Below are 21,524 nucleotides of genomic sequence, written 5' to 3'. Positions count from 1 at the left end.
TCTACATGTTGCTAATTTTTTTTTTCATTTGAAGGTCTTAGAACAGAAAAATGAATAAGTATGCATATATGTTACATACATACAAATGGAAATATAGCAGTGATAACAATCTATACAATGTCCCCCCAAAAAAAATGGGAGAAGAAGGAAACAAAGCCCATACTTCAGCAAAAATAATGTTCATTAGTAATACAATTTTGATTAGGTGCTTTAATTGTTTCCATAACTAAGTCCCAATGTGGCTTTCTATCCTGGTTTCCTAGTATTTTTCTAACCTCCCCCTCTCCAAACAGGACTATTTCCTCAAACTTATCCTGTTATCTTGCCTCTATGCTATTACACATGCAATTCATCTTCCTTTAAAGTCCTCCCCTCCTAATTCCCACTTGTGTAAATTACATAGCCTTCAAGAACCAGCTCAAATTTAGTCAAGAGTGATCGTTTCTTCTTTGAAGTCCCAAGGAGTGTATCATGGGGAATAAATATCTATGTAAATATTACACCTAATATACTATAATCTCCTCAAATAAAGGTTATACCCTTTTTTGTCTCCCCACTACCCTAGCATCTCAGTAAATGTTTCATAAAACAAAAACACAACGATTAAAAAAAAAAAAAAAAAAAAAAAAAAAAAGCTTTGTGAGTGAGCCTATTCACAAATTCTTTTAAGGAGTTAGTTACATTTAAGAAAAGCCGAGTATAACATGATATACGAAAATCAACCAAGATTAACCATACTATCTTCTGGTGTCTAATACACTATGGTGTAGTCGTGAATGTACCCATTGTCATAGATCAAGATGTTTTTTCAATATAACAAAAGTCATCCAAGAATGACTGAATTCTGCCTGACCTTTCAACCTAATGTGCACATTTGCTTTCCCTTGATGAGGACTGAAGTTTTTGCTCCCAATCCTCGACAAGCTTGAGACTGACATAAGTATAATCAATGACAGTAAGGGTTCTAGTATAAACTTCCAGATCAACCACAATTGTAGCAAAACAAAACAAAACAAAACAAAACAAAAAAAAAAAAAAACCCTCAGTTTTTTTCGTTATAATGCGCCAAAAACCAAATGTAAAAAGGTAAATGCAGGACCCCAAACACAATCCTAGCCCTTGGCTCCACCACCCCAACTTTTAAGCATGCTCACCCCTTCTGTGGACGGACTCTCCATAAGGCTGCTTGGGAGGAGACATTGTGTTTTCTGCCTTCAGAGAGTGTCGGTCGTAGAAGGCTGATATCCCCGACGGGACATCCAGCTCCCAGACTTCCAATGACAAGCCTCTACTATGGCTAAAACCTCCCCGGAATACCCCCTCCCCAAACTCTTTAGTTCCTTCCTCCCGAGGACACCTGCCCCGGTTCCCGGTTTCCTCTCTCGGGGTGACTCCCCCAGTTTGCAAAGCTCAGGCCCGCGGAAAGGGAGAAAGAGAATGCGGGCAGAGGGCGCGGGCCTGGGGGCGAGCGGACGGGGCCACACATGGTAAGCCGCCAGAGCCTGGGGCCCCGAGGAGGCGAGTCCGTAAGTGAGGGGCTGCGGAAAGGCCCGCGCCCCTTAGAGCCCTCTTGGTCCCGCCCCTCCAGGCTCCCGAAAGATTTAAGAGAGACAGACATCGGCCGCGACGGCCTCTCTCATCCCCAGAGTCAACTCCAGCGTCGGGGGAAACTTTCCCCACCGTACGCTTCCTCTCTCCCCCCTTTCCTGGGATCACGGGAGTGCAGGCAGAAGAGTGAGAGGTGCTGCTTTTCCGATAGCCCACCCGCCTTCCCTTTGGGCCGCAGCGGCGCTTCACTCACCCCCAAATCACATAGTTGGTCTTGACATTCTTGGGCCAGGAGAACTCGCCGAAGATCACTTCATCTCCCTTCACCACGATCTCCTTCTTCTGGATGTTGTACTGGCGCAGGACGCTCAGCACGTCCGCCATCTTCCCCCCCCTCCCACCCCCCTGCGCTTCGGCCGCCGCCGCTACCTCGGCCGCAGCCGCTCCGCCGGCCCCACCGCCTCTGCGCCTCCGCCGCCGCCTTGGCCGCTTCCTTCCTCCGGGATAGAGCTCTGCTCCTCCTGGCCGGCAGCCGTCACCACCACCACAGCGCACCAACAGGAGCTGCACTAACAGCCGCCCGCGAAGACGACGGCACTAGACACCTAGGCAGCTGAGGACCCCGCGCTATCGGGCAAGGCCCCGCCGCTGGCTGCCCGAGCTGAACGCCTGAGCTCCAGTGCCGCTGCTGCTGCCGCCGCCACCGCCGCCGCCGCGGTCCCGCTGCCGCCAGGGGGAGCCGAGGCCTCCTGTGAAAGAAGCTCGGCCAGACACGCACGCGGCGCCGCAGACAGCGCAACACTCACACGCTCAGTCTAGACTGACCCGGGGTATGCGCCAATGGTGCGCGTGCGCGTGCGGCCCGAGCGCACCCGGACTAAGCGCGCACCGCCACGCGCCGCTTACAAACAAGCCGATTCCTGGGCGTGGCTAAAGCGCCGAAACCCGCCAGCTCTGGCCCCTCCCCGGGCTTCAAATTTTACTATTATCTCAGTTGTGTTTTGCGGTTGCTAGCAGTTACTAGGTGGCTACCCCTGACTCCTCCCTGGTCGTGCCCACTTTGCATTTACTCTAGACCCGCGGAGGTGGGATGTTTCAGAGTGTTTCATTTGCAAAATGCTAATCTTCCTCTGACAAATCTCTCCTGGGGTGACTTACTAGGTTCTGGGAGACAGGGAGGCTTCTGTCATTTCTTCTACTATCAAGTCCAATCTACAAGCATTTATTAAAAAAGGCAAAAAAACAATTCCTGCTCTTTAGGAGTCAGTCAATAAATATTCATCAAGTATCCATTATCGCCCAGGCATTATACTAATCGCCGGGTAAACTAGGATTTTTTTAAAGTGCCTTTTCTCAAGGAGTTTACAATCTAATGTGGGAAGCCACAGATAAACAACTATGCACAAACAAGGCACAAACAAGGAAATTATCCCAAAGAGTAGGCTAGCTAGTATTAAGGGAAAATGGGAAAAGCTTCTAGCAGAAGGTAAAGTTTTATCTGAGGCTTACAAGAATCCGGGAAGTAAAGATGAAAAAAGAGAATTCTCGGATCTGGAACAACTTGGACCCCCTGCAGGAGAAATGGGATAAAAGACCACTTCACTGATGTCGGACAAGTTGTGAAAGAAAAGCTCTTTGCAAGCCTTGGAGGGGTTAAAGTAATAATTAGGATAGTAGTAGGATTATCATGAAAAGGACGGCACCTGCTATGTGCCAGGCACTGAGCTAAGCACTTTATAACTCAATTGATTCTAACAAAAATCCTGAAAGGTTAAGTACTATTTTTACTCACAGATGAAGACATTGGGCCCAGTTAGGCTAACACCTTGAGCAAAGTCATGCAATAAGAATAAAGCTAATAGGCTCTTTTTAGCTGACTCCACAATTCCGTAGTAATGCAGTGAACAGATATTTAAAAACACGCTGAGGGCGTCATTGGTGCTGTTTCCCCTCTCTATACAATAGGAATGATAACAGGAAGAATAAAAAACTTAAAAAGGAGTTTGGTGTAGTCCTGGATAAAAATCTGGATTTGGAATCTGAATTTTGAATTTTGCCTCAAGCATTTTGCTACCCTGTGCCTTTAGTCTAGTCACTTAAATTTCCATGATTTCAGTTTTCTCAACTGTAAAATTAAGGAAGATGGACTGATTTCTAAGGATCCTTTTCTACTCTGTGACATCTATCCGATATGTAGTTTAGTTGCATAGTATTTACATATATTTATATATTTTAATATATGTATATAGCTTTATGTACATCATGGCTGAAGGACTGTTTGGGGGTGACATCTATAATAATATTAGTTTAAGACTAATATTCAAAACCTGTATTCATAAGCTTTGTTTAAATTTTGTTCAAAATGTGATGCTATTTTGTAAGGAATAACTTTTTAAAAATATTCTAAGAAAAAATTATCAGTCAAAGAAATTTGTGAAAAAAACATAACTAACACCAGGTGGGGTGTTCCCCATTGTAATCAGATTATAACAGAGCAATCAGATAGGTAATATTAGCTATAAACTCACTACGTCAATACGTACTTGGTAAGTTAGCTTACTACCTTAGGTGCGGGGCAATTGGCTAAAAGCGGTCAATTCACAGAGATGTAAAAATAGTTCGCACCTCTAGGCTAGCTTATTCCAAAACGGAAGACAATTAAGAATCTGGAAAAGGAGGGAACGCCGGAATTAGGTTCCCAGCGAAAACTGGGATTTGAACTCTGACTAGTAGGCTAAAGAACCGCTGGCTAAAATGCCGGAGGGAGTAAGTCCGTTCTGGGCGTGAGGGGGGACTCTAGGTTAAATAGCTTGGAAAAATAAAGCGTCTCGTGAAGGAACTGCAGCAGCTTAAAATAATTCTAAGCCAAATTGTAAAGGAAGTGATTAAAAGTATACGCATAAGGATGTTGGGGGGGGAAACACCACATTTCATAGCTAAAAAAAAAGAGACTGTGATGACTACTTGGAAACATATATTCTCAACACTACTAAAGCCGCTATCGAGATTTAAGGTCCTCTCCTGCCACTTTGAGCAGAGAGAAGGGTGGCTTTTGGGAGCGTCAGCAAAGCATTTTTCATTCATCCTAATTAAGTTGGGAGGTGGACAAAAGTAATCTTATCAAAATAAAAACAACCGCCGCGGTAAGAGATAGCCCAGGAGAGCTTTGTCATCAAGGTAAGTGAAACCGGGAGTCCTGGGGACTTGGGGCTACAACTTTAAATTCAGTACTAATTTGATAAAGTTTTTTTAGACACAGATTTCTTTAAAAGTCGATCTTCTTCCTTTACCTTTTCCTGGAATAATATGAATCTCTCCTTTGTTTCGATTTCTGTGTACCTTGTATTATGTATTTCTTTTTGTAGGTTTTATATCTCCTCCTCCCCCCTTTCTCTAATAAGATGTAAACGCCTGGAGTATAGTGACTATCGTTATGAAATATTGATATCTTCAATGCTTAGTACACCTAGAGGGAGGAGCCAGGGAATCTCCCTAGCAAGGGAAATCTTTATACACACACACACACACACATATATCATAAGTAAAACAGATTGCTTTAAATGACTTGACCAGGATAATAACACTGCTAAGTGACAGGACAGGATTTAAATTCAAGTTTTCTTGCTTCCAAGCTTTGTGAGTGCTTAATACTACATTGAACTGAAATCATATTTGCATTGAATGGTTAATATTAAGATCAACTGATTTCATAGAATGATGATGCATTTAGAGATAAAAGTGTCCTTAGAGACAATAAGATCCAAAATTCCCCCATTTTCAAATGAGAAAATTGAGGCACAGAGCAATTAAATGAATTATCTATCCATGGTTATATAAAGTATTATTTTGTGCTATTAATGTGTGAAAAACTTTCCATTAGAAATAGCACATACTCTTTGATATAAAATGGAATTGGGGAGAAGTTTGGGTTTGATTGCCTCAAGGACCCTTTTAACCCTAAATTTATTATCCTATAAAAACAACTGGTCTTAAAGCATGCATTTTTCTTGTAGTTCCATGTGACAGGCACAACTGCCACCAGCTATTAGCCTACCTAAATTATAGGGGTGAAATAACTGCTATTAAAGGTTTAATGTATAAACCTAGAGCTATAAAATGACAGCACATTTAACATTGTCATTATTTCAATGCTTACTATTTTAGTGAATAATTGATGCTCGCCCTGTGGATACTCAAGTATCCTGTGCAACACTCACTACTCCATATCCTCCCTACTGGGGAAAAAAAAAAAATCACTACTCTTTGCTTTTTGACATGTTTGCCAGAAACTATTTAAGATTAATGAAATTTTTAGCCATTTCTGATTTAAAGATGTCCAAAATGGCAGTTTCTTCATACTCGTCCTTTATGCATTTACTTTAAGTAAGATAAATAGGAGGCTAAGAAGAAAAACTGAAATATGCAACAGTTCACCTCTGGATGAACATGCCCAATAATTGATCCATTTTGGATGGAACAGAAGACTCCTGCTAAACAATAGAGAATGTGTTGAGTCCCTTTGAAAATGTAATGTGGCATCACTGCCACCTAGTGTCTCGATTACTAAATTGCAGGGATGATTTTTTAAAATAATGCAATAAGTTCTTTTCTAATCATTGTACATAAAGAAAAGTAAGAGCTTTTCTTTAAAAAGAATTAAATAGAGGGCCACTATGTGGAGCAGTGGATAGAGCACCAGCCCTGAAGTCAAGAGTATCTGAGTTCAAATCTGGCTTCAGATTTGACACTTCCTAGCTATATGATCTTGGGTAAGTCACTTAACCCCAATTGCTATAGGGGAAAAAAAGGAGTCAAATAAGGTATTTGTAAAGTGCTTAATCAAACATCCTTATTCAAGTTCTCTTTATTCCTGTCCTCTTTTATTGCAGTGGCATAGAGTAACTCCCTTCTGAAACTACTTCATTCATTACCACTGACATCTAGGGATAGGGTTCTCTAAGTGACTTACTATTATTCTCCACAGGGCTCCAAGGTTAACTCTGAAGAGATTGCTTTCATGATCTTGAGATCCCACTGGTGATCTCCTTAGCAAAAACTGATACATTTTTCTCATATTTGGAAGGATTATTTGCATATTGAATATCTTAATTTAATATGGGTTTTTCAAATATCGAGTTATTTGATTACTGAATTGTCCTTTGCCAAAATATTGTTGCTCTTTTCATTTTGTATGTTTGCCTCATTTTCAGACATTTAATGAAATCATTTTTAGGGAAAACATGTAAATATTCAATATAATAAATAGCCTGATGCTGAAGTAAAATTTGTGTTTATTCTATACTAAGACTCCAAACATGTAAAAAATGACACTATTTTAATTCAAGTCAGCAAATATTTATTGAATGTTAAGCAAATATCTCAATTACATGCTTACTGTCATCACTTGAAACAAAATTCATGTAGTGAAGTTTTACTGATAACACTGGATTTTTAGTTTGGGAAATTAAATAGCTGCTATGATAGCAGGCCTTATCTCTAATATCATTTTGTACTTGTCTTTAGACTAATGGATTTTTCCACATTTAGGTTCATAGCACATTCACAATTTTGTTTCTGAATTCTAGAATATCACACTTTCAGCAAAATGATGATTGGGAATAATGATTACAGTGAAGGAAGTTCAAATAAACTATTCACTTAGTGCTTTCAGAGTCTGATCCTGTGATGTGTATTATGGTTCTAAATATATAGGAGAATCTGAAATCAAACTAATGACTAAATTCATATCAAACTGCACCAAGAAGAGGAAGATCTAGATAAAACAGAATATATTTTAAAGCTTGTGGGAAAATTGGACTCTAGAGATAGTTTCTCCAGTGCCTTGTAGTCAGTTATTTGTAATCTTCAGTAAGTCACTGAATAGTTCTAGGTCTGTTTACTTTATTTAGTCACAAGGAATTTACATAGTAGAAGAGATGAGACACATACATAATTATGATGAAAAATTATTGTTCTTCAATCCCTTTTCAGTCATTTTCCACTTTTTGTGATCACTTGGGGTTTTCTTGACAAAGGTACTGGAGTCGTTTACCATTTGCTTCTCTAGCTCCTTTTATAGATGTTAAAGAATGTTAAGGGTCTCCTGAACCTGTCTTTTTGAATTGTCATATTTTCCAGAAATCCTGGACCCAGAGTATGGTCTGACTCTGAAAGGGTCAAGGATGAAACCCTCTCCCTGCATTTTCCCCCCACCCCAACGGTTTGCATCCCAAGCTGGACTCTTTGTGTGTCCTTGGGAGTCAAGACAGGCACCAGTCAGTGTACAGGAGCCTGAGAAATTGCTTGACCAGCTAGGACCCTTGTAGATAAACAGACCATCCTATTTTTATGGTCTAGCAGTTCCTAAGAGAAAAGAATTCAGCTCTTGCCATTGCCTTGTTGCTCCCCTTTAGAAGGGTTTTGTCCGTTTCAAACCTTTATTGTACCTTTTGGCCTCCCCTGGTGGGAGAGATTTTTGATACCTCCTCCTTCCTTGGTCCTGTTCTTATAAAAATATAAATATCTGTATGGATTATGAACTCTTTTGGTCTCACAAACATGTTCATTTATCTTGTAATAAACCTAATTTTTACAAAGTTGTGATTGTTAACACAGATGAGGAAACTGAGGCCAATAGAATTAATTCACCTCCCCAGAGCTACACAATTAGTTTGAGTCTGAAGTCAGACTGGAACTCAAAGAAGATATATTCCTGTTTTAGGGTTTAATATTCTAATTACTGTACTGCCTAACTGCCCAAGGTGCAAATAGAGCATGAAAAATACATACATACATATATACATACATACATATATACATACATACATACATATATATATGTTAAGACCCAGGATCTCTTAGAATCAGCAGGAGTCAGGATAAGCAAAAGTCTTTATTCTTGGTCTTTTGCAGTCTTGCTCAGGAGATTAGATCTAGCAATCTCCACACCTCCTTCCTCTCTCTCCACCACCAAGAGAATGAATCAATCTCCTCCTACTACTCCACCCACTGATCTCACTTCCCCTTCTTTGTCCACACCCACCTATCTAGCCAGCACAGAATACTTAAGTAGGGTCATCCTCCAAATATGTGGTAATAGAGGATTGTCCAATTGGTAATTAGCCTCAAGTGCCAGGTTACCTTGCATCTGCTCAGTTCTAGCTGTCTACATCTCCCACTTTCTTTTGCTTTAGAACACAGGTGGTCACGCCATTCCTGTCTTCTCAGGGAGGTGAGAACCCCAAAAAGGAGATGATCACACTCTCCCTGATTTCTCAGGAATGGAGGTGAAAACACCAAAAAGGAGGTGATCATGCCCCGCCCCTGACTTCTCAGGAAGGGAGAGGAAAGCACTAAAAAGGAGATAATCACGCCCTCCCTAACATCTCAGGAAGGGAGATGAAAAGCACCAAAGGGAAGTGGGGATTGCTAGCAGGTTTCTGGACTGAAGGATCTTATTAGAGACAGGTATGCACAAACCCATCAGCATGGGAGGTATTACACAAGCACATAGCAATAACACACAGGCTATTAGTGATGACTCTCCCCACAGTCAGTGCAGGATTGATGTGGTGTAACAAACATGAATTGTACATGTAAGCAATAATATAATAAACAATATAAATCAACATGGTTTTGTAAAAGATTTTCAGAAGTCCTAAAGGAGGATATGTAAACATCAGTCACACATACGCCTTTTTCAGTAACCAAGAGATAGTCCAAAACCAATCTATTGTCCATTGCTTCACATATCAGAGAATCCAATGATCCCTACAAGTTTTTGAAGTCCTGCAACACTCTTATGTCTCAGAGAATCCAATAATTCCTGAGAGTTTTGAAGTCCTACAACAGTCTTATGATGTCTCAGAGAATCCAGTGATTCCTAAGGGTTTTTAAGTCCAACAATTTTTGATGCCCATGAGTCAAACGCCATAACTCCCAGGCTCTTTCAGTGATGGGCACAGTCAGCAATGGAACCACACAATGTTTCTTGGGTCTTCTCCTTCGTTTCAACGGTCTGCTCTCTTTCCAATGGACAAGGCGAATATGGCTTGTTGGCACCCATCTGATTCCTTCTCCATCTGTAGAGATACAAGCAAACCCTCTCCCCCAAACAGTTAACCTATCTGGTCCCTTCCATTCACCACTTTCTGGGTCTCTCCACATGACCTGGCAATTATCTAAAGACAGTGGAACTGCTCTCACTGGACACTGTCCTCCCTGTGGGTTATAAAACCTGTCTGCTGGAACCAGTGCATCTTTGTCAAAAATTAAAAAATTAATGGTAACACTTCCTAGATGTTTGACCCTGGGCAAGTCACTTAAACCCAGCCTTGGTGGGGGGGGAGGGGGAATTAATGGTATAGAGAACTAAATCTAGAAGTTCTCTAGGGTTACTCGTGGCTCCCCCTTTCTTTTGTTTTTGGAGGAGTGTCTTAATATCTTTGTTTCTTCTCTCCACTATTGCCTGACCTTGAGGATTAAAAGGTATGCCAGTGGTATGTGAAATATTATACTGTGCACAAAAATGTGTAAAATGTTTAGAAGTATATGCAGGTCCATTGTCTGTTTTTATTGTTTGTGGTGCACCCATAATTACAAATACTTGTGTAGGGAATTCAGTGACCACTCGGGCTATCCCTTTTGCTGCTGGTATTGCAAAAGTGAATCCTAAAATGGTGTCTACCATAATGTGGATAAAAGATAGACGACCAAAAGATTTATAAATGGGTCACATCCATTTGCGAAATTTCATTAGGTCTCAAACCATGAGGGTTCTTCCCTGGAGGGAGTGTAAGAGCATGGAAAGGAAGGCAAGCTGGACAGGCTTTTACCATGCTCCTAACTTCTTCTCTTGTTATTCCAAATTGTAAATGTAAAGCTCGGGTAGCTTGATGATATTTAGAATGAGATTCTTAGGCTTCTTGAAATAAAGGAGTATTGGCCAACATGGTTAGAAGGCTATCTGCCTTTGAATTACCAAAAAAAAAAAAAAAAAAAAAAATAGGACCTGGAAGTCTACTATGAGAGTGGACATGCAAGATATAAATCTTACCTGGATGCTTTCTCATTTGCTCTTGAAGTTCCTTAAAGAGCTGATATATATTAGAGGCTACAAATTTTATTTGGGCTGTGGCAATTCTTTGTACCACACCTACTGAATAGGCTGAATCAGATATTATATTTATGTCTCCCGGATAATAAGAGCTAGAATGATTACATACAATTCATTCTGCTGAGTGGACTGAAAAAGAGTTCTGACTACTCTCTTTATAGTTAAGTCACAAGAGTATACAACACAAATATTATGTTTGGATGCATATGTAAAGATAGTTGATCTTTTAAGAGATACTTTAGAAACCTTTTCTTCAAGAATCCATCACCAATTATGTAACAGTCTGGTTATCTTTAATGGAGACCCATGTGTAAAATTTGGAGCCATGGCTAATAAAATTTGCCACTCTGGGATGGTTTCACAGCACACATTAACTTGTGCATTAGTATAAAAGATGTATATCTTGTCAGATCTTATCCCAGATAATTGTACTTCTCCCTTAATGGCCTTTAATAAAATTCTAGCCCCTAGCACTGGGTAAGGAGTCAGGCTTTGTTTGGTTGTGCTGGGAGGTTCACCCACTCTATCACACTGTCTCCTTGATGAAGGGCTGCTGTGGGTGCCTCTTGTGTAGCAAAAACTGATATTTCCAAGAGTTTTTGAGTGACTCTTTCAACCACATTGGATAAAGCCAGTTCAGCTTGTCTCAAAGTCTCTTGAGCTTCTTTTGTAAGCTGGTGTGGTGAATTTAAAGCACTGTCTCCCCTTAAAATGTCATATAATGGTTGCAATTGACAGGTAGTCAAGCCTAACACAGGACACATCCATTGGATATCTCCTATCAATTTCTGGAAGTTATTTAAGGTATTTAGCTTCTCTGTTCTTAAGGAGAGTTTTTGTACTGTAAGCACCTTAGAATATAAGGCTTCATATCCTAAATATCAAAAAGGAGCATGTCTTTGAATTTTTTCTGGAGCTATGTGCAATTTATAATTCCTTAGTGTTTCTATGTTTTTTTTGTAGACATGCTTCTAACATTTGTTCTTCAGGTGCACATCCCAATATATCATCCATGTAATGTAATAACATTATTTTTGGAAATGCTTTTCTTACTGGAGTAAGAGCAGCAGCAACATGCATTTGACAAATAGTAGGGCTGTTTTTCATTCCCTGTGACAAAACTGTCCATTCATATCTTATATAAGGCTCAGCTAAGTTAACGCTGGGCACTGAGAAGGCAAATCTTTTCATATCCTCCTTATCTAGAAGGATAGAATAGAAACAATCCTTAATGTCTATAACCCAAAGAGGCCATTCTCTAGGCAATTGAGTAGGAGATGGAAGTCCAGGTTGAAGAGTTCCCATAGTTTCCATCTGTTCATCTACCTTTCTTAAATCAGTCAACATCCTCCATTTTCCAGGTTTCTTTTTTTACAACTAATACTGGGGAATTCCAAGGACTTAGAGAAGGCTGTAAGTGGCCTTGGTCAAGTTGCTCCTGTACTATGTCTAATAAGGCTTGAATTTTATTGCTACCTAAGGGCCACTGTTCTATTCCATTGGATAGGAACAGTTGAAAGTGGTGGCAGGCTTCAACAGCAGTCCTGCCTAAAAAACTGAAGTACTCATTTTTAACCCTAATTGTTGTAAAATGTCTCTTCCCCACAGATTGATGGGGATTTTTTCAACTATAAAAGGAGTAAAAACTCCTGTTTCACCTTCAAATATCCATCTCAAAGGGATAGAACTAACTTCAGCTGCTATTGATCCTCCTACCCCAGACATGTGTCTGCCTTAATCTTTGGCCTGTGACTGGGCCAGTTGGCACCTCTAATGACTTTGTGATCTGCACCTGTGTCCACCAGTCCTTCTAATAGTATGCAATTTATATAGATGGTGAGCATAGGTTGGTCAGCTGTCACAGCTGCTGTCCAGTATATTCCTGGGTTTTGCTGCTTGGAATCAGAATGTGGGTGACTATCACCAGGTTGCTTATTAGGGGTCTGTATCAATAAACCCGATGCTACTACTTCCCCTGGTTGATAAGTCACACATTGTCTACCTCTTTCAGTGACTAGAATATTATCTACACATTCTCCAGTTTCCCACATCAGTGTATGAATGAACACTGTTTTGTAAGTACTCTCAGGAGCTGAAATGGTCAAGTCTACTGTATCTGGAGGCAAGGGATCCATAGGCTGGAGAGGAACAAATTTCACCTCTCCAGGGGGTATCCCAGTTGTCCTAGCTGCATACAACTCTATCCTCCCTAATTGTAATCCCTTTCTCCCATCAAGTTGCTTCATGGCTAATTGATTGTGTAATCCCTTTCTCCTATTAGATGGCTTCCTGGATGATTGATCATGTCTGGGTATTGGACTTCTAGGCACTCTATATATGTGGCATCAGCTGCCATCATGCTCCGTGTTTTTTGCCTGGGGCCCTGGAGCTGGGCCCCTCATCCCATTTCTCTGAATCAGTCTACACTCTGATGCTCAATGGAACCCTCTGTTGTGTTTTGGACATGGGGTATTGGGTCTTGTTCTCCCACCCTGTTTTCTCACTCTGTCTCTATGCCAACACTGAGCTTTCAGATGCCCTACTTTACCTCATTGAAAGCTTGACTAGTCTCTCTGGAAGTCACTTGCCAAAAGGGATCCTGTCTCCCCATGTTGGGATCTTGGGAAGTCTGCGTCATATATATGTGTGTATGTATAAATATACACACACAGAATAAATGTTATAAAAATGTAAAGGAAATATAAGATCTTATGGAAGAAGTTCCACAATATGATGGCCAGCTTCAAGGAGAAAATTTTATTTAAACCAGGTTTTGAAGGATGGGTATAATTTCAATTAGCAAAGTTGCTGGGAGTGAGTATTCTAGGCAGTAGAAATAATTAACAAAATCTTGGAGATTCGGAGTTTCATCTTGTGTTTATAGATTGGTTATATAATTATGTATAACATTTTTTAAAATTCTCACAAATAAATTAAGAAGATAGAAGACAGCTTAGAGCAGTTGTGTCAAACTCAATCCTGATGAGCTACATATTTTGACTTAGAAAACCACAAAGTAACATTACTTCTATTGTATTTGTACTTAATTTGCTAAATTTTTCACAATCATATTTTAATCTGGTTCTGCAGTACTGTGAATTTTCATTCATGGCAACAGTGACATATCTGGTTTAGAGAATACGTAGTCTAGGGGCAACTAGGTGGTGCAGTAGATTGAGCACCAACCCTGAAGTCAGGAGGACCTGAGTTCAAATCTAATCTCAGACACTTAACAAGTGTCTTGCATGTGTGGCTCCAATTGCCTCAGAGGAAAAAAAAAATGAGAATAGCTAATCTAGCCTTCCATACGATATAGGAATATAAGTAGTTTAACAGTTCTTTAGTGCTATGTGCCAGGCACTGTGCTGGGTATTGAGGATACAAGGTCAAAAATGAAACAGAATTCCTGCCATCAAAAACATTTTATCTTTTGGAGAGATACAAGTATATATAAAAGTGCAATACAAGGTTTGAGAACTTACTGGTATCTTAGAATGTATAATTCAAAGATATAAAATTCCCTTCAGAGAGCCTTTAAAATAATTTTGGATTATCATAATTTTTGAGTTGTAAAGGTGGAATTGAATCACATATGAGAGTTCTTACAGGGACAAATAAGATCTTCAAGAAATAGACTAATAATAAGAAGAGTGAACCTCAAGAGGTGAGCAACAGCAGCAGCAATATGGATCCAGATCTCAAGCTGATCCAGAAAGAATCAGAAGCTCAGGGACATGAAGAGAAAGAAATAAATGAAAGAAGTAATAAGCCTGCTTCTGTTGTCATCTCAGAGCAGATGACTCGGCTGAAGCTACTAATGTTGTACCCACCTCTTTAAGGACTCAGGAAAGTTTAAATATAAAGATATTTGTATTTAAATACAAATAAACTAGATTAGATATCTGAGAGACCACTTAGACTCATGAAACCATTATCAATAAGCTAAAAAATGAGATGTGTTCTTTAGTGTAAGTGACTTAGATCTCCAGAGACAAGGAGGGTAGAGAGGACTTAGAGTAAAGAGATAAAATAAGAAGAGGGGCAAGGAAAACATGATTCTGAGGTTTGGACGCAAGGACAGGGAGGATTGATTTTAGGAAAATCAACTTAGAGCTAAAACATATAGTATCATTAACAGAAATGTAATTCCCAGGTAATTAATAAAGGGAGGAAAGAAATGGATGCTAACAATGGGGGAATGGACTAAGGCAAAAGACCATGTGTCTGGCAGCAACCCAGTATCTGAGTGGGCCCCAGTAAGGAAAATTATCGTTTACCTCTGCAGAACAAACAGATCCTATAGAATTATCTTGTACAGACTGGGATATCCAATACTGACCCTCATTGTTACCCATACATAATTTGGAGGTTAATTAAGCTATAGACTTCAACTCCCAAAGCTGTCTTATATAAACAGGACAGCCATGACTACCAGTTAACTTACTGATGCACAAAATTAGCACTCTTAGAATATCAAGCTCTGAGTTCTTTCAAAAGGTCTTGCCTCTCTCCTTGTAAGTTACTGGTTCCCCTAAGGAACTTAATCTGCTTTTATACCATTATAATAAACTTTGCCCCTTGATTTGGAGATGATCAGACCATGGGAATTCTCTTACTTCACTTCTTACTCCAGCACTATCTTGAGGGAATATTATGACCATGGGAAAATTTCTTTTAGTATATGGAAAACATGAACCTGTTTTTAAGTAGAATGAAAGAAGCCATTTGAGAAGAGTGCTTTTTTAAGATTTATAAACATTATACACATATATTATTTTACTTAGTCCTCACAACTTTGTGAAGTAAGGACCACAAGTATTATGATCCCTATTTTTAAGAACAATAAACCTAACACTACCTCCTTGATACTAAACTGAGATAATAAAACAAGAATCTGTAGAAACAAAGAGGGGATAGGTGAGCTTGAGTTCTTAGCTTTGGAAAAATAAGAGGAATACTTTTTTTTTTTCCAAGAAAAAGAGTGAAAATGCTGAAAAGTGGCAAGAAATTCCGAAATAACTCACATTCGATAGCCACAATTTCACCGAGATAGGTAGGAGGTAAGGTCATCTGTTAGCATAAAGACCTAGGAGAATGTAGTAGGGGTAGAGGATGGGAGGGAATGTTTGAAATTATTTTGGGAAATTCGAAATCAACTAAAGATGAATTTGCTGAATAGATCTGAAGGTCCAATTAAATTAAATTATATAAACAATAGTAGAACTAATTTACTTATTTTCTGTTCTCTAAGAAGGCTAAGATTATTGCAAAAACTTTAAAGCAACTAGTCAAAATCTCTGATGTAATTTGATTGTTATACCATAACAACCTTATTGTATCTCTGTGATGGAAACTACTGAATTATATCAACTTAGCTGATTCAATATGAAAAATGGTAAGGTCAGGGTTTTTTTTTTTGTTTGTTTTGTTTTGTTTTGTTTTGTTTTTTGGGGGGAGGTCTTTTGAGCAGACCTAATTTGCTGAAGTTAGACCCTACTCTGCCAATACCTTATATATTCTCATTGTTTGGCTGTTGGTAACTTTAAAAGTGGCACACTCCTAGCGTTTTACTATCATCCACTTATGTTTTTGACTCTTCTATATGTTTTTCCTTATGTTGATACCATGAATGAAATTGATAAAAAAGAGAAATTTGCCCTTTCCCTTCTGTCCTTTTTACCTCAGCAAGAAACGGGTCTGGGTGTTTGTTTTAGATTTGTATTTCTTCCTCCTCTTCAGCAGGCCAAAGATGAACCTCTCTCTCAAGACCAGGAATTTGAACCATGATCAACTTGGTGCCATGATTGCAAGTTTTTCAGCAACTAGTCATCTCAAAATGGAAAGCTTGAGAAGCCAAAAGTTCCTGACATTCAATGCCAAGTGTGGTTTTAGAACCTAATCTCTTTCCACTCTCCAAAGACAGAAGTAGCACAAAGGGGAGGGACTGTGGGGAGTATGTTTAATTATTTATGATATACCTTTAGAAGTATTCATTTATTAAAGCTCCACTGTGTCACCTAAGTATCTTTAATCTTCAGAACATAACTAATAATAAAAATATTAGAGCTATGCAATGGATTTATTATTTATCCTGTATGTTGCTTATGGCATAAAATTATTTTTTTTAAAAGATTTAATGCAATTTATAAAACAGATGTAAAGTAAATCATGTCTACTATTTTCTTAACTGAATTATTTTTTGAATCTTTGATCACTTATTAAGAAGGAATTCTAAATGAGAGGTTGGATTAGATGTTCTCCAATGTCCCCTCTAGGAAAGAAATCAAATCAACTAAATTATCATTTCTTAGATTATTGGTGTTCTCTTAGATTTTTAGTTATAGACTCCTTCCTCATTCTTTTTTCTCTGTGAATTAAAAAAAAAGATTACAATCCAAACAGTATTTTATCCTTTAGACGAAAGGAAAAAAGGGAATGGTTAATTAATATTGGTTACTTGTGATAAGGGGGAAAGTTCCAGAGAATAAATGTAATAGTCAATACCACATTTTGAACACCAGGTGGCACTGAATATAATTTTAAAAAATTTAATCCTTTAAATAAGCTCTTTTAAAAACATCTTCCCCCTTCCTAATAGAAAGCATTTTGTTTTGATTTCTTAAAACTACAAAGACTGTGGGACTAGAAAACATTGATTTTGTGGCTATAAGAATGTTCTTTAAATAGATGATGCAAGGTAGATGCACGGGAAAAGCTCATGCAAATTAGTTTGTTCTATTGTACAGGCAGTTAATTTATTTTATGTTTGAGTATCTCTGCAACATTAGGAAAGAGGTGATGAAAGGTATGGCATTTTCAGGACTAATTCCATAGAACATCCCCCTGCCTACTTCCTCAGTGGTGTATTACTCCACAAGCATTTCAACAAACATTAAAAACTTACTATGCGCTAGATATAGTCTTAAATATAGGAAATACACAAGGAGGAGGACAAATCCCTGGCCTCAAGCAGCATACATTCTAATGGAGGAATATAACACACAAAGTTGAAAGACCAAGAAAGAACAGACAGTTATACCTTGTACTTTCAGAACAAAGCTAGGAGAAGCTTGAGAACACTGGCCTGGAGGCTCTGGAAGACCCCCATCCAATTAGGACTACATAGATCAGAATACTTGTGAATTCTAGAGATGTTGGGAGGCTTCAAGCTGTACTGAATCTGGGGCACAGAAAAGTCAGAGTGTTATCCTGGAGAGGAAAGAAGATCATCTATCCAGTTCCTTAGGTTCACAACTGTCATCTTTGACTCCTCACCAACTTTCATCCTCCATATGCAATTTATATTGCCAAGACATGTCAATTTGCATCAAATATCTAATACATCCCCTTCTCTTCTGATACTGCCATCACTTTGGTGCAGGCCCTCATTACCTCACACCTGGACTATAGCCATAGATTGGTCTCCCTGTCACAAGTCTCTCCCTGCTCCAGTCCATCCTCCACTAAGGCCAAAGTGATTTTTCTAAAACTCAGATCTAACCATGTCTCCTCTCTGCTCAACAATCTGCAGTGGCTCCCTATCACTTGCAGGTTAAAACAATCAAAAGCCTCTGTTTAGTATTCAAAACCCTTTCATAACATAGTCCCTCCCCATCCTCCACTCTTTCTCCAGTCTTATATTCTCCCACATATTCTTTCGTCCAAATACTGGCTTCCTTGTCATGCCTCCATTTAGATATTAAATAAAAATTTTCTCTGGTTGTTCTTGACCTCCTGGTCTCTTTTAGATCCTAAATACAATTCAATCATCTCCAGGAAGCCTTGCCTCTTTCCTCTTGATTCTAGTGCTTTCTCTCCATTTCTTATTTCCTATTTATCCTGTGCATACTTTATTTGTACATAATCACTTGTTATTCTCCCCATATGTTTTACTCTTTGAAGGCAGGGACTTTTTTTTTTTCATCCCAAACAATTTGCATTATATTTTCTCACACAGGCACTTTATACTGACAGGGCTTGCCTGGACACAGTCCTTTATACATATATGCAGTTCAGGCCTCATTTTGGAACCTTATTTAGGAATATTTCTGCCCCTGCTTTTCTAATTTTCCCCATTTAGAAATACAATGCCTCATATGTTTGGGGGAGAGGGAGAGAATTAGAGATTTTAAGTGCTTTCACCTGAGCACTTGAAGACTCTAAAAAAAAATCCCTATGCACATCATTTTCTTTAGCAGATAATGCGAAATGACAAGTAGTCATTTCAATTATTTAATTCTTATACTGGATAGCAGCTTGGACTGACAGGACTTATAGTTTCTTTTGACTGACATTTAATATAACAGTCTAAAACAATGGTTAACATGTAGTAGTATTTAGAGCTAACTCTCATGTTTTTGTGTATATAAAAAAAGAGAAAACCTTATGACTTAAAATTCCAAATAATCTGAGTGATTAGTCATTCTAAATATTTGTGATTTTTCTCGTAATATGTTCTACACATCATGTTGACTCATGGAAAATTATGGCAGCAGGTATATTTTTCATAATCTAAATTCAAAATTCCAGTGCTTAACATAGTGCCTGGCACATAGCAGGTACTTAATAGATGCTTGCTGACTTCATTGAATGTTCCTAAATTATCTTTACATTGTTTTCTGGGGCTGATGGCTTGTGTGTGAATTGGATTTAAGTAAGACAAAATTGCACCAAGTTGTAGGCTTCACTCTCTCAGAACCATTAAAGTTTAGTGGAAGACAATGGTTAGGATAACTACTGATGGTCTGGATGGCAGTGGAATGACCTTGGCATCCCAGATACCTGACTAAATTCTAAGTGCCCTACATTGCCTGCTTTCTGGCACCTTCATGGCTATAGGAACAATTTGTTCTCATCTGACCATTCCTGTGAAAAAGGCAATGGGGATAGCCTGTCAGTTACTCAACTTGGTTTAGCCCTTGCTTGAGAAGGCTCACCCAGGGTGTGGCTGTTATATATAGCAGCTACTTGGGAATCACAAGTGATTATTAATAGACTGGTTGGACACTAAAGGTAGAAAAACAGCCCCGAAAAGGGCTTAGTATGCCCTCATGCCAGAGATACTAGTCCTCCTTTAACACCTCATACCTCCCATGTGTACAAGTACAAAGCAACTGAAGAACCCAGAAATATCTTAGTAAGTTCTAGGGGTCATTATAGTTTTTATTTTTTAAAAAAATTCTACTCTTAATAGATGCCTCAATATTCTGAGGAAAATGTGAAAAAGTTATTGGTGTAAAAATATGTAAGCTTTGAAATAATGACCTGACAAATCCTGCACTTGATCTAGACTTCATCTACAATGTACAACTTTTTAAGAACTGGTCCCATTCTCAAGTCAAGTGATGATTTTTATACAGTACTCAGCTACGTCACTATATAATTAGTGAAGACACTATTCTCAACCTTTAGGTTCAAAAAAACCATAGGATTTAGAACTTGAAGATTTATAATCTGTCCTTGTGTATTTCTTTTAGACATAGTTCCCTCCTTCCCTCATTGTCATTTCTCAATAAGCCTCAACAGAACCCTCTCTTGTTACAAAGTAAAATTAAGCAAAACAAATTAGCACATTGACTGTGTCTGACAGGCTGTGTTTCATTCTCCAATTGTTATTTTACCATTGAGGTTGCACCCCTGAGGAAGTATCCACCTCAGTAAAATTACAAACCTCTAGAAGTATTTGTGACAGTCTGTGCTTTATGGGCTACTATGTAATATGAAAATAAAGAACCCAATCAGAAACAGTTACAATTTGTATCTCAGCAAACACAATCATAAACTCAGCTATTTTATCATGAAGAATAAAACAATCCAGATGGCTCCAATAAGTGCTTCTGAAATTTCAGGGGCAATTTTTGCCACTGGCTTCCATAAAGTCCGTAGGTGATGTCTTTAAAAGCAAGTTATATAATTGTCCTATAGATAAAAAAACAAAAGATGTCGAGAAACCTCGCTGTAATTATGTAGCTGAGAATTGTAAAAAAAACAAAGGTCTGTTATCATTGCTTGGCTTGGTAAAGGGCATTCAAATTAACTGCTAAGGTATGTCTTTAGGGTCACTTAACAAATTGGTTGTTTCTCCCCTCCCCCCAAAAAAAGAAAATTAATGTCGTAGAATCTAAAGAACAAGTTGGTCATCAAGGAAACGGGCAGTGTCTATTAAGCCCTTTCTTGCTTGGTACCTGGGACAGTTCTAACTAATTGCAAATTGGAAATACACGCAGAGGTGAGGTCCACGGGTGTAGAGGCAGAGGTTCTCAAACTAGTCTGGCCGCAGAGGACGTTTATGCGCCGGGTGATGGCAAATGGGCTGAGGGGCGGAGTCAGAGTGTGAGCTTTTGTTTTTACTCTAGTCTGCCCCCCCCCCCCCAGTCTGATGAGAGACAGTGAACTGGCCCCTATTTAAAAGTATCACTGTAAGACACTACATAGATAATCCACTTTCCCTGGGACATTGGTTGATTCGTTTAGAAAAGTTGTTATACGGGAGTTAAGGCATGAAGAAATGTGGGGTTTGCAAATTCAAAAAACAGTAACATTTATCTCTAACGACTAGCTTTTTCAAAGTATAATACTACTTCCCCCGCCGCAGCCCGGTCTCTGGGTTGCACCCAGGGAATGCAGTTTAGTGGAGGACTCGGATCCCAGGATCGCTAGTCCCAGACGCCGTGCTCCAAGCCGGTGGCGGTCTCTCCTCCCACCCGAACCCTCACCGCCCCAGGGCTGAGGCTCGGATTGGGACAAAGGCCGCCCGGCCGAGACCCGGCGCTCACTCCGGCCCGACGCCCCGCTGGCTCCTTCAGAAGGTGAAGCAGCGGCGGCATCCACTGCGCCCGCGCCTTCCATGCCGGGCAGGCGC

General features: G+C 39.4%; 1 protein-coding gene across 1 annotated transcript in view; it reads right to left on the bottom strand.

Annotated features, from left to right (window-relative positions):
• CDC73 (cell division cycle 73) overlaps positions 1 to 1,958 on the bottom strand; it is a 127,196-nt gene extending 125,238 nt beyond the window's left edge. The window contains exon 1 of the mRNA XM_074308652.1: positions 1,802 to 1,958. Coding sequence (XP_074164753.1) covers positions 1,802 to 1,932 — 131 coding nt within the window. The 5' untranslated portion in view covers positions 1,933 to 1,958. The remainder of the gene's footprint in view (positions 1 to 1,801) is intronic.
• Positions 1,959 to 21,524: the final 19,566 nt, after the last annotated feature.

Source organism: Sminthopsis crassicaudata, chromosome 4 (assembly GCF_048593235.1).
Source record: "Sminthopsis crassicaudata isolate SCR6 chromosome 4, ASM4859323v1, whole genome shotgun sequence".
Lineage (NCBI taxonomy): Eukaryota > Metazoa > Chordata > Mammalia > Dasyuromorphia > Dasyuridae > Sminthopsis > Sminthopsis crassicaudata.
The sequence above is the reverse complement of the archived record's forward strand: the minus strand, read 5'-3'. Positions and strand labels throughout refer to the sequence as shown.